Source organism: Dromaius novaehollandiae, chromosome 15 (assembly GCF_036370855.1).
Source record: "Dromaius novaehollandiae isolate bDroNov1 chromosome 15, bDroNov1.hap1, whole genome shotgun sequence".
Classification (NCBI taxonomy): Eukaryota; Metazoa; Chordata; class Aves; order Casuariiformes; family Dromaiidae; genus Dromaius; species Dromaius novaehollandiae.
Window position 1 is genome coordinate 13,218,075 of NC_088112.1, and position 14,385 is coordinate 13,232,459.

Below are 14,385 nucleotides of genomic sequence, written 5' to 3' on the forward strand. Positions count from 1 at the left end.
AGACATAACATCAGAACAATTGACAGAAGACCCTAGAGCCCGACTTAAAAAACAGATTCTCAAGGGTAATAAATGCTAGAAGCATTTAATGTGTGTATAAACATTACAATCAGTTTTAACCTGAGAAAAGACACCTTTGCTCTCCATTTCAAGATATCTTAAAATATGTAACATTTGGGCAATTCATCAACCTTGCAATATATAGAAAAATATAGCTCTGTAACACAAACCCCACTCTATCTTATGAGGGAGTGCAAATACATTCCTGCTCAGGCAATAGAAAGGTGTGGTCAAGAGCAGTATGAGCAAAGCAGTTAGGACATAGCCATAGGGACAAATTAACCCTAACCACGTACTTAATTGGAAGGGGGTAGGGAAAAAAAAAAGTAGAATGGCTGTCATGTTCTTAACACTGGCAAGAAACTCACAGGATCTCTTCTTTTCAGTACATGTCTGAGAAGCTCCAAAACTCAGCTACAACTATTTCACTCACCTAAACTAATTCAAATGAGCATCTGGATTACAGTCTTTTATACATGTTCATCTGTCACCTTGACCAAATTTTTAATTAGGCTATTTCTTTGCTCTTCGATGTGTGGAAGGTGCTTAGAATAAGATCTCTCATGCTCTAGGTCACAAAAGCTAAGTATGGTAATGAAATTTTAAAGGAAGCGGCTGTAAAGTCATCACCTTGTGACACAAGCAACAATCTAATCTCCACAGGTCTAAAGGTTAAGTTTTTCCCCTCCATCTTACTTACTGCATGTCCTACATATCTGCGACAGAAACTAGTTAGCCAAAACATTAAGTTATGACAACATCTTCTACTGACAGAGAAATTATTTCTCAGAGAATTCCAAACAGCTTTGCCAGCTATGTATGCACAAAGACTGTCCTCTACTTTCAGCATAAGAACGCTGCGCTAGGTTAATAGCGTACAGACACATTGCGATAGTAGTTCATTCTGGAAAATAAACTGAGAATCACAGCAGGTTCTGCTTCAAGGAGAACTGAATTCAAAAAAGCCAAAGGGAGATGCAATGGCCTATCTTTTGATATCTGGCAAGAAGGCCAAGTTAATACCTTCATGCTGCAGCTAACCTAAAAAACATTTAAACAGGGTTTCTTAATATTTCTTGTTTCCCCCTTCAAAAGCTATTCTTTCTTTAGAAAAGCATCCCTAAAAATTCTACGCAGAATACAAAGCACTACGTATTTGTCTAACAAGACTGAAGGAGGACGTTTCCAAGTTGCACAATATTCTAGGTTTCTGTATCCAGAACTAGATCTCAGGAGCTACAAAACCTTCTGCCAACATAGCTATTACCACACAATAGGGAGATACCTGGTTGGGGCCTTCGTTGCTTTGACATTCAAAGCACAGATGCACCTCTACCAACAAAAACATGACATTTCCCTCAAACTGTTTCTACACCAGAAATGCATTCCCAAGGTTGCAGAGCTCAGGACTGGCCAGCTTACAACTCTTAAGCCTCATGCAAGCTGCTCAAATACAGGGCTTACCCTCAAGCTGCATCACAGCAGCAGGGCTGTTTAGGAGCAGGGATGGGTAGGTAACTTGAATCCCCTGCTGCTGGAGGCAGCAGAATATCCAGGACTTCTGGGACCACTGTTACGTGTCCACCCAGAGACAAAGCTGCAAAACTTATCCTGCAATAGCAGTGGGATCACTGGACAGCAGCGTACTTGCCACCTGCAAAATGCTCTTAGAGCTCACATTCCCACCAGCTATCTGAAGTATGTGGCACACACTGTCATATGAAGAGTTTGGTATGCAGCTCATGAGATCAGAAAAGCAGTGTGCAGGAGGTGGCCAATTTAAGTCACACTGGCTATGCATTTCTGCAGCTGACCTAACCTAAGTCTATGACAACAGAATTTAACAAAAAGTCTACTACACTACTTCAGCAATGACTCAAAATACCACCCAATTCAACATCTCTGCGCCACACAACACCCTGCATTTTTCTTGAGCCATCAGAAACCTCTGCCATTTAAACAGAACGTACTGTTACAGTGTGCACAAGTTCATCACAGAGGGCTGCATTTATACAGTCCACTACCCAATTCAGTTTTGTGAATGTTTAAAAAAAAATGAAAAGCTCCCTTCTAAAGTTAAGTTCACTTAATAAAGTAATGTGAAATACAGAATTTATTCCTGAAGAAATAACAAAATTTAGATCTTTACCCTCTAAACTACAAGCTAGTCAGACAGAAACTAGGTCTAATTCCATAGAAGAATGCTTGTGCACCCTGCAGTACCCAGGAAGAACGAGGGCAGAAAAAGTTTGACATTTGTTTAGAAACTAGGAGAATAAAGTTTAGGACAAAACAATTTATACTAGGTACAGACAAGCTGTATTAGTCATTTGCTTTAAGCCCCAAACTACTTCACAATATCCACTCAGAAAACAGATATTACTGTTCAATTGTACCTAATTCTAATCGAGGCACTTTAAAACTGAAAAGGAGGGAGGAGTTATATTATCAACTATCGAACAGTGAGGTTAAAAAGAGGGAGAACAAGACAGATTTAGACTGTTCTAAGATGTGACAAGATACTGTGATCTAATACTCTATCATGTCATCTAAATTTCAAATAGAAAAGGGTTATGATTTTATATTACAAATAACTACATCTTACACAGAAAAGGATACTGACCTATACTTTGAATTTCTAGGAAATGCTATAATAAAAGTAATAGTGGTGATTCTAGTGTGGGAGAACTGGGAAGCAGAACTGACCTACTAAACTTGACTGCTAAGTTTCTATCAAACTGAAGAAAGCACGAATACTAAAAACTTCAGTAATATCAACTACAAACCTTAATTTTTATTTCATACTTTGCAGGTATTTCTTAACATTTTTAGGTTCTAAAACTCTAAAGATTTTAATAGCTTACTTTACTTACTGTTTCTGCTTCTTAAGAAAATACATATTTGTTCAAATAGCCCACAGACATTAAGAAAGTTTAATAGCAACTTAATCATATCATGGCTTTTTGAACTTTTACACACTGAAGAATCTGAGAATTGCTTAATACAGGTTCTCCAACTTGACACATCTCTGATCTAACCAAGCTGTCAGCCACCTAAAAGCCCAAGTAATGGCAAACTGAAAACAGATGAGCAAGCTGAAGTAGTGATAAGCATCAGCTGAATACAAAACCAAGATGTAGAGTTACCACCACCACCTCCCTTCCCCCAAACGATCAAAGTTTGAAATTTAAGGCTATTTGCATTTTCAAAATCATTATTTAATCATATTTCTTTTTTTAAGGAAAGAAAGAGGCATTCTTAGTAAAGTTCAACATATCCTTGCCACAGCATCTGCAGTTATTTAAGAGGAGGATAACACCGCATAGCCTCTTCTACAGAGAATTTTGTACCTTGTGGCCCTAAGACAGACAACATTATGACAGATCTATACCAAACACACTTGGACTATTGATTTTGATGCCTCTAAATGCTATTTACTCTGCAGGCTTTTTTTTTTTTTAACTATATAGTCCACTTCCCTTGGATAATGTTATTCTCTGAAAAGGAAGACGGTTCAAAAGTATTTTTCCATCATTTGATATTATTCTTGTGTTCGATTTAAAAATTGAAAGTCTTTCCGATACAGATTTTGATGCACTGTTTGACTTAATAACTTATGAAATATCTTCAAAAGTAAATATTTTAAATATAGTGATAGGATGTAGCAATGTTATATCAATCATTAATACTAACCAAATAAAATTACACAAGTAAAACTTAGAAGAGCTTGCTTTTCCTGAAAATGTCCTTTTAGGTCCTGGAATTCAAGATAGGCCTGGGATTTGGGTTATCCAATTATATATGATTTGTAACATTATTAAAACTACCATCCTACTGAGGCAAAGGCTTCTTCCGTAAGAAGCTGTTAACAATAAAAAGGTAAACGACTGCCTCGGGAGAAGTCTTACTCAGTGGTTTTTAAATGTCATCTCTGACTCTTCACCTAAAAAAGTCTCAGTAAGGTATACAGCATCATGAGCAAAAGAAACACTTGACTATCATGAATAAGTTACCATTTCTCTTCTGTTTGTTGCCTTTAAACTAACCTTTTTATATAAATGTTTAACTATTGTTTCAGGAAACTGAAGTAAAAAAAAAATCAAAAAGGAACCTCAACTTTGAAAGACTCACCTTGATTTCCAAGGCTAAGCACAACTATTAGATCATGTAATCTGATCTGGTATATACTCATCTACAGAACTCCAGCTAGTTATTCCTCTAAGTCCACAGACTCAGGGAAAAAGTGTTCTGAGTTCACCCCTAAAGATTATTTAAGGGGGCAAAATATAAGTTTTTTTCTCCACCATATCAAAATTTCCTCAACTCAAAATTTCCTCAAAATTTCCCTTAACTTCCTAAAGTTAAGAAGTGGCAGAGAAAAAAACAATAATGTCATGTTCGCAAAGAGCAACACAATGATCACGATTATCACCACCACTGCCAAGTTTACAGTGGGAGGAGGTTCTACTCAAGGAAATAAGTCTGCAAACACCTGAACTATTTAAATGTTTAAGGGTTGGTATAGAGTATTTCACTCCTCTACCATGCTCCACCTCTAAGAGGCCCAAGGGTGGTGCGTCAATGGCAGCTGCAGCAGGAACCTGTCCTTAGGGAGGAGGGAAAAACTCAGAGAGGATGTGGTGACTTTGGAAGCACTCTGAAAACTGACTGCTGTACAGGTGGTTCCCAACTCCCCTCCTCCCTTCTGCCGCGATATTCCTGTCTCTTCCTAAGGAGCCTCGTGGCCACGACAGGAGCCGATCCAGACGATTTTAAGGGCTCACGTCCCAAAACGGGCACACACCCACCGGGACCCTGGCAGGGAAGGGGGCGCCCAAAAGAAGCAGCGCAGCTTGGCAACACCTGGCAGGGCCCAGAAGGGCCGGAGCGAGAACGGAACGCCGCCGGCCGCGGGGGGAAGGCCGAGGACCACCCGGAGGGCAGGCCCCGGCTGCCAGAGGGGCCAAGCCGCGCCGGCTGGGCAGGCAGGGGCGCGCGGGGCAGTCACCCCGGCGAGGGGGGCAGGGGCCAGGGCGCGGAGGGGGGAAGGAAGAAGGGGGCTCAGCCGGGCGCCGAGGGGGCGTGAGGCGGCCGCCTCGGCGGGGGAGGGCAGCGGCCATGTTGCGGGGGGAGCGCGGGCCCCGCCGAGGGGGCTCGAGACGCCCCGGCCCCCCGCCCCGCCCCGCCGTACTCACGCCTTGTCCACCAGCTCCCGCACTTTCCACATGTTGAGCATAGCGCCGACCGCGCGGAGACCTCTCCGGCCTCGCTGCCCTCCGCCGCCGGCCCCACGAGGCCCCGCTCACCGCGCTCCGGGCAGCCACCGCCGCGCCAGGCCCGCTCCGGCTCGCCGCCGCCTCTGCCAACCAAGGGACGCGGCGCCACTCCCGGAAATGGAGGGCCGCCTGCTACGCGGCCTGATGGGATATGTAGTTTCCCCGCCGGCCGGGCGGGGCGCCGGGCCTGGCCTCGCAATGCCTGCTGGGAGCCGAAAGCCGGCGGGCGCGGAGCCTGCTGGGAAGTTTAGTCTCCGGTGAGGAGCGCGGCCTTTCGGCGCAAGGCCTGCTGGGAGTCATAGTGCTGCGGCCTTGCTCGGGGAGCGCGGCGGCCTCCCGGCCCGGCCCGGCCCGGCCCGGCCCGGCCGCTCGGGCCCAATAAGCACTTTTGCGCCCTGCGGTGGGACCGAGGTTTCTGCACTCCGCGGCTTGGGCCGCAGCCGCAGCCCGACCTGACCTGCCGTCGCCCTGCGGCCCAGTCTAACGCCGGGTTAACTTGTTGACTCACAGCCAGCCGAGGCCCCAGAGGGAGAGAGGTCTATGCAAATAGCTGGTTACACCACAAAACAGAGACATAAAAGCCACGTCTGACTAGAATATGGTTTTGTACCCCGCTTTTATTATGAGGAACTCGTTTAAGAGTAAAACTCCATCTTTATGACTTCTTGTTTGCTGATCACGATGTACGCATGGCCTTCTGCGAGCGCTGGGCAGGCACCATGGGCCCTCGTGGAGGCCTCCGCCAGCGTGGCAGGGTGGAGGGTGTGGAGGGCAGCGCGGCTGCCTGGGCACAGCACGTGCAGGAACCTTGTCTCCGCTGCCGAAATAAGATCAAGTCAACTGAGAGTGAGCCGAAGGACAGTCCTATTCATTAAAGCTGCTTCAGGAGAATAGTAACTTTTAACATACTTGTTGACAAGTGTTGCAATACCGTCTTGAAATGTTGCTTGCTTATGCAGGGTATTGAACAGGAATCACAACTCCCTGGATATAATGAAAACAGTGAAGCCAGGGAAGTGATTTTATAATCAAGATTGTCAGACAATTTCATTACACATTTAGTTTTGTTATCTATCTATCTATCAGCTTGTTTTCAGCATGAATTTTGAATGACTACTCCTGAGGGATTTTTTTCTCAAAAGAGATGAAAGTCAGTCCACTATCTCTTTGCAAGTTACAGGACATGAACAGAGTGCCTGGATATTATGGTTAGTCTATAATACATTCTTGATGTGTATTTCTTGCTTGTGTGGTGGGAGAATTACACTACTGCAATTTTACTTGTCAGCATACTACACAGAGCAAACTGTAAGGGAAAGTTGTAATGTCATGCCTGTGTTTCATTTTAAGAGAATTACAGAAAACATAAATGAGTGTGTTTTGTCTAAAGACAGCGTATGTCTGTAAACTTTTACCTTACATTTTAATTATCTTTTCAAAGCAGGCACAACAGCATTTGACAGATTAGCTGTAACTTCACTTAGTGGTCAAATTACAGTGAATTCTTCTGAAAACTGGTTGTTCTTTGAACCAGTCAGGAAAAGGTACAAAAGCAAACAGCTGATCACCTGCCCACTTTCTGACATCCTGTTATATCTTTTTTACGTAGGTACTTCCATTGTTTCTTCCAAACATGGAAGAAGTGGTGAGTGTGGATGGATCATTCCCCAAGTATAGCTCTCCCGTTTTTAGTTTTCTGTGATTTCCAGTTTTCTGTGGCTCAGGGATTTGGTACCAGAGTATTGGTGCTAAAGCTTTATGTTTAAGAGCACTTGATGGACTTTGGTTTTATGAATTTAACTGATTGCTTTTTGAACCCATTTATATTTTTAACTTACACAACATTTTGTGGCAATGAATTTTACAATATAGAGTTGTGTGAAAAAATGCTTTCCTTCAATTTTCTGCTTAATGGTATTGCTAGCATAAGTGTGAGAATTAGTATATAATAATTCCATATTGCTCATTTTCTTGCCAATTGTGAATTTTTAGGATAGATTTTATGATGTTTGCTACTATACTGTTTTCTTCACTGTGTCCCTGTGACTGTGACTCTTATTATACCTCGTTTTCCCTTGTGCAGAAGTTGTGCCATATATTTAACTATACAATTTCAGTTCTGCTGTATCTTTTTTGAAACTGAAGAGGAGGAACTAGCACCACATGCTGTATTCAAGATATAGATCACCCTAATAATATTTTCTGTTTTGTTGTCAGTTCCCCTCATAAGAGTTCTTAACACTGTTTGCTTTTTTGAATGCTACTGAACACCAAGCTGGTATTTTAATCCACAACACAACATCTGTGGTGGCTGTTTGTGGCTGTTGTAATTTTGTATTTAACTGAACTCAGCGCCAGTTTTGCTGTGCTCACTGTCCTCTGCCATGTGCCTTTCCATCATGGACTAGGAGTGAGAAGATCCTTAATTTCAGATAGTAACACCATCTGAAAACTGGCAAAGCAAGCAGGGTGAGGATCCTTGCTCTTTGTTATCTGCCCTTCATTTTTTTTGTGAATAAACTGAGGACACTGGTCTTCAGGAGCAGAAGAGAAGAAGAGGAATTAAGTATTACAATTGCAGCTACCAAAAAAGCAAAGTTTCTGACTTGCAATTGTTATTTTGAAATTTGGCTTCTGTCCATACTGGATCAAAATCAGATTTCTAAATATATTTCGGATGATCTGCAAGTTCCCCAGATTCTGCTGTGGTGCGATGAAATTGATGTTCTTGTCAGTGTGGGTTTTCTTGAGCAGCTGCGGGCAGCTCCCAGAGTCCTGAGTGCTGGAACAAACCTGCCATGAATTGGCAGGTCTGATGGGCTGCAAGAGGCAGTTTCCAGGGTCCAGACTTTGGCCATGCTTGGCAGGTGCACATGCCCCAGAGCCAAATGCACCCCTTCCTCTTCCTTTCTTCCCATCATGGTTAACATTTGGAATGAAACAGTTGGAAGCCAGTGAACCCTCAGGGTTTGATTGATTTGTTTGGTTGTTTTTTTTACAAATCTTTCTTTCCATCAGAAAAAATTAAGACCTGCTCTAATTATACACTTCAGAAAAAGGGAATGAGTAGGGAGAGAGTATTTTAGTATTTAGATTTAGTAGGGAAAGAGTATTTTAGGCATAGCAGAGTAACAGTATATGCAGAAGAAAGACAGAAAATAAAGCTGGAATTTAAAAGCAGTTAAGATGAAGGTGCAGGTCTTTTAAGCATTACTAGCTATGTCTGGATGCAGTAATGGGGCAAGGAGAGACGAATGGCATTTATTGTCAATTTTAGGGTATAGTAAAAAGCATGTCTTTATGTAAGATTGAATGCAACATGACTGACAGTAATTTTGCCATCCCCATTCTGTCAGCTACTGATAAAGTGCATGAGCATATGTATAATTTCTGAATGATGTGAAGACACTTTCTGGTGCATAAGTAGTTGCTTTAAAGAAAGATCTGATCCATGTAGGTAGAGGATAATGCAGTTTCAAAGCAATGCAATATTCAGCATAACAGGTAGTAGTTGTAACATATATCATGTAGAGGAACTGTATTTTATTATAATTTGAGCCATCAATTACAGGAGAAGCTGTTAGAGAAATTGAACTAATTTGAGCACTGCAATAGAGTTTGCACCTGGATATTCCAGAAGTTAATATGGGCCATTTGGTGCACAAAAAGTCTTGCACATCCCAAATGCCTGGAGAGCAATATTGTTTTTAATCTCAACCATATTAATGCACAGCAGAGATATATCCAAGTCAGTGATTCATTTACAATTAACATGAAAAAAAAACCAGAAGTGTCAAGAGAAAACACATTAGGGTCAGGGAGCGGAGGCAGTGGCTGAGATTCAGACAAACTTTTCACTTAAAGCAATGTTTGTTTTCATGATTTCATCAAGCTCCACTTTTTACACACTTACAGAGCTGAAATCTGAATTTCCTAAAATATATTTTTTAAGAATTGGTAGCACAGAATAAACATTGAAATAATTCTCTCCATTTGTAGACTGGTTAGTGCCCCAGGCTTTTCTAAACAATCACAGCTCTCCAAATCCAAATCTCTGTCTTTCTTTAATAGATGCCATACATGCAAACTTATACACATACACTGTTATAAACGGAAGGTCTCTAGATGGGCTGTTTTGGAAAGACAGTCTTCCTGCTCTGTCGCAGAACGTTCTGCTTCTGTAAGTAAGAGTGGCAAAACCCTCTAGTCACTTCCATGGTCCTCAGTCTGCTTGCAGAGCTTCTGCTGCTCATCACCTGAGCTCATTTCACACTCCTTGGCTCAAGGAGAGAGGCTTGGGGTGCAGGCAGTGACAGGGGATGTGAATGCTCCATGTGATAAGTATGGGGAAAATAAAAAGGAGAACCTGGTAGTGATGTGTTCTGTTCCAGCTATATCTGTCCTAGCACTGGTCGTTTCACCCCTACTCTGAGGTGGTACATCCTTTTACTAACAGCACTTTCATGCCTGGGACATGTCTGATTCATTATAAAGGAATGTTCTAGGCAGCAAACTCCTTTAAAATTTTCTAAGAAGTGAAAATTATCCTATTTTAAACTTCAGAGCCAAGACTGCAACTGCCGCCATATTATGCTTACAAAAGACTGGAAGTGCAGCACAGAGGTGGTGATTTGTCTCAGAGGCTGGGAGGGCAGCTCTGCCACTCAGCCAGCCAACATAACACGAGCAGTTTTTTGCAAGAAGTCCCCACAGGGAGGCTATATTGAATATTAACCTCAGTCTGCATTCAGCCCTAGTGCTGCTCCCTTTTCTAGCCTGAAGAAATGGAGGCTGGTTCCATACTGTGAGCACATGGATTTTACTCTGCCCGTCTCCTCACAATCTTTTAAAACAGTCAAACCATTTCAGCTAGGTTAGGCAAAGATGGTAACTTCTCAAAGTGAATTACAATTTTATGCACAATTCTTACAGGCTTCTTGAAGATAGATGACAGAATAGTAGAGACTTTATTATTACTGCTCCTGAAAGACAAATGCAACTTGAGCTTAGCCCTTAAGCATTTGAGGTCAAGGCTGTCTTCTCTGGGTTCGCGGTGTCCAGTAAGCAGTGAACTCTGGCTTTCCTGTGCCTAGGGCATTCATGATGTTGCTCTTTGTTGTGGATTCCCTGAGGTCTAGGAAGGGGTGAATTCCTGCTGCCAAAATATTATTATTTAATTATTAAACCAATCAGCTGTGAGACACATGTCTCCAGGGTAGCAGGCTTCATTAGTTCCACTTTTTACAGAGTTACTTGAGGCTTTTTTTGTTTCTCCCACACTAGGAATCAGCTGTGTATGCATGGTTCCAAATTGGGACAAAAATGTGGAGTTTGGGGATTGCCAGCTCATGGCTGATAATAGATATTCTGAGCTTTCCTTCATGCTGATGAAATGGCATTATCCAATACTTGGGGGGGCTTTGGAAATGTATTTTTGAAAGTGTGTTCCCACTGTTGGAAGTGCAAAATATGGGGAAAAACTCTCTGGCTTTTGTCACAACTATTTCTTTCATGCCCCTCGTCATCTCCGTTACTTGGCTGTGGTACTTTACGAGGGGAATTTAGGAGTTTGTTTTCGAGAAGTGGTTTTCAGAATATAGTATGCTTCTCTCAGATGAATCACACATGATCCTCCTTACAGCAATTCATCTCCAGATTCTTCAGTCTTTTTCTTTAGCTCCAGCATATTCTGAGAATCTAGAACCTGGATCACTGCTGCTATTTGCTGCTATGCAGCTCTTCCAGGAAGTTCTTTTGTCTGCTGGCAAAAATCCAGCTCTCACTAGGGTTTGAACTGCACAGAAGGAGGAAGAAAGGACAGGCTGCTGTCTGCTTTTTGTAACACTCAGCCCTTGACAGGTTTGTCTTGGTTAGTATCTGCATTTCAGGTTTCAGAATTCCTGTGACAGTGGCCAGGGTTAGAAAACTGGAGGCAGAACAGGGCTGCACCAGAAGCACATGCCAGACTAGTGAAGTCAGAATTCTTGGGTATGGCTGCAGCCAATAAACGTTCCCCAGGTTACCTTGTCTCTTTGAGTATTGTCCAAGTCACTCAGCTCTGTGCTAGATCCCAAGCCAGAAAGGTCTTATTTGCCTAATTTCCTAAGGACACAAAGCTTGTGAGATATTGCCATCTATGTGTTTGTGTCTCTCAGTCCCCTTGTAATTACTGTTGGTCTCTTTGGCCAATTTCATCCAAATTTGATTAGATAGAGGGGCAGCAGACTTAAGGATATGCAGTTATACGTTCTGTGAAAATACACAGCTGTATAGAGAAGGAGACTATGTGAATGCGCCTCCTGGGAATGGCTGAAGTGGGAGTTCAATTAGACAGCAATGAATCCACTTGAGAAAGCACTGTTCCAGCTTCTGAGCGAGTTTGTACGTTCTTAAGCACAGGAGAATCCAACCACAAGGCACAAAACTGTAGGAGAACAGATATTCTTCATTCAGCTGCTCACTGAAGGCCTTGTTTCTCTTAGGTCTGGCTATTGTCCTGTGTAATAACCAGTATCACAAATATCTTAAATGCCCCATCAGATAAAGCCCTACTAGGGCTTTCTATCAGCTGTGGACAACCAGAGGACAGAGCTGTAGTCACATTCCCCCCTTAACGCTACTAAATAGCCCCTAAACAGGCAAATGGCAAATCAGTATCATCTTTAAGCTGTGCTCCAGAGCAACTAATGTTTGATCAGCTATTAAACTGTGGTCCATGAGACCACTGCAACTTTTTCCCTTGAAGGGCATACATATACATTTTCATGGATGCAAGCTAACAAACAAACAAAATAGGGAGAGGAGAGGAGAGGAGAGAGGAAAGGAGCAGGTGGTTTAGTGAGTTTCTTTTCTCTCTGTCAGGTAACATAATAATTTATATGCATCACCAGGAAAACTGCAAATCCAAGTCCTGCAGCAAAGGGTTCTGACCTGGGTAACTTCCATTTGAGAGAGGCAATGGTGCTTCATCCTTCTCCTTTTCTCATTGTTCTTATCCTTCTTTTCTATTTCACTTGCTTGGAATATGGTTCTTTTGGTTTATGTTGTTTACAGAAGTAAGGCTTTAAAAGCTGATGTTGACTATTAGTATTTTACAAAAGCAAACCACAGGAACCATACCAATAAAAAAAGCTATTGAAGTGAACACAAATGTTTTAATGAATTAAAAGAAACCTCGAAAGAGCAAAATCTATCTCAAAGGTGAAACTGGTGAGGCTGTTTGTTGTCCAAGCTGGAAGGAATGTCAGATAAGAAAAAGTAGCATAAATTAACAGTATGTATTTCAGGCATTATCTACAAGAATCAGACTTGATCCACTGGGACTTAAGTGCACATTTTCTTGAAGGGATGAATAACCTTATAACACTGTCATTTAGTACACATTTTCTTTCTCACACTTATTTGGTATTGGCCATCATCAGGTAAAACAAAAGTGAATTAAATGGACTGATAATCTCCAGTTCCTAATTTCTTCAGTGAGGTACATTCAATATTGAATTTACTGTGTTTGAGTCCTTCAGTTCTTGTACCCCGGCAAAGAAGGTTAGAACTACCATCTACTCTTTCTCGAATCTTAAGGAAAGCTTTGGGAGCAAAATGATGCTCATTTCCAACTGCCCATCTCCTCCTTCTGGAATAATTGCCAGATGGATCGAAAATTTTGCCTTTCAAGCAGTACCACCCAGTAAAACAAGTATGTTGCACAAGACCATAATGTTGTGGCCTGGTTACTTTTCTACCAGTTGCTCTACTGCTTTCTTCATTCGCAATAGTTTCAGTTCCTCTGTTGTTTCCATTGGTGTGGCTTCTATTTACTGCTTCCCCCTATGTGTCGTGCTTAATGCATACTTCTGGATGAGTGCTGAAGGCTGAGTTCAGAGAGAAGATGTTAGCATCCCTTCAGCTTTGAGGTGCTTATTCATTAGAGTTCACCAGTTTGGACTGATGGACAGTTTGACTTCTGAACTGTTCACTGCTTCAGAAGACTGGGAAGGGAAAAATAGAGTGTAAATGCTGCTAGCCCGAATACAATGTTTCTGTTGGGAAGAGAAAAGACCACAAAAAACAGAGAGATAAGAGCTCTGGAGAGGCAGGGGTTGTCAAAAAGCCTTGCTCATCAAACGGGCTTCAGAGAACCATAACAGACGAATTTTCAGTACCAGTCAAATGTAGGAGTGTAGGAAGTTGACATGCTGTCCCTTGGAGAGCCAAGGTATTGACAAAAGACATGCAAACTTGAAAAATGTACATTTGTGGAAAAATCCGTCCTGACAAGTGACTGCACTTAAGTCGCCAAATGGACCTCACCCATGGGATGAAACTCAATTATAGTTGCACATCCAATGAATCCATTCATGGAGAAAGCACATGGCCAATAAAAGGGAACCGTTTAGTAATCAGATCTTTCAAAAACTATTTAGCTTTTTGCCACTGAGAACCTGCTTGAAGTGATGTGTACTTCCCTACAAACCTGCTTGGCTCCTCGACGAGCTGGTTAGAAGTGCTGAGCCATTCTGAGCTGCTCTCGAGCACAGGCGCATCCTGCACAAGCCATGCAAAGGAATTTCCGAAACCCTTCTGAGTAGAAGTCTGACTTAGCTTTTACAATTACAGTTTGTATTAATTACATATGAAGGATGCTTTTGTGTTTGGGGATATTTTTATGAAACTAGCAGTAGGAGCTATTTAATGCTAAAAAGATTGTGTTAAATGGTTTAGTCCAGAGAGTACCAGTCAAGGCTCCATTAAGCAAGAAGCTCTCAAGCTCCAAGTCAGTAAGGCAATCTTCCATTTTGACTGAGGAGGTGTCTGGCATGCAGCTGCTGCTCTGAGTTTATCTTTCCATGCCAGTATTTCCTAGGTGCCATCTCCCTCCTTTTGAGATTACATTATCTCTTACACAATCTGTGTACTTTTTATTTGCCATCTTCTTGATTTCAACACAGCCACAGTTCTGATCATGAATACATCCTCCTTAGTGAAAGACCCATTTTGGGTCATTTTTGGTTTTCTGCTTCATAAATGAAAGCCAGCCTCACTAATGGCATCC

At 42.2% G+C, this 14,385-nt stretch overlaps 1 protein-coding gene and 1 long non-coding RNA gene across 2 annotated transcripts in view; one reads left to right on the forward strand and one right to left on the reverse strand.

The window, feature by feature from the left end:
- CLINT1 (clathrin interactor 1) overlaps positions 1-5,489 on the reverse strand; it is a 54,314-nt gene extending 48,825 nt beyond the window's left edge. Inside the window, exon 1 of the mRNA XM_026118602.2 lies at positions 5,256-5,489. Within this exon, the coding sequence (XP_025974387.1) occupies positions 5,256-5,296 (41 nt within the window). The 5' untranslated portion in view covers positions 5,297-5,489. The remainder of the gene's footprint in view (positions 1-5,255) is intronic.
- Positions 5,450-14,385, forward strand: part of LOC135330024 (uncharacterized) — a 148,110-nt gene continuing 139,174 nt past the window's right edge. The window contains exon 1 of the long non-coding RNA XR_010391737.1: positions 5,450-6,544. This is a non-coding gene — a long non-coding RNA (uncharacterized LOC135330024). The remainder of the gene's footprint in view (positions 6,545-14,385) is intronic.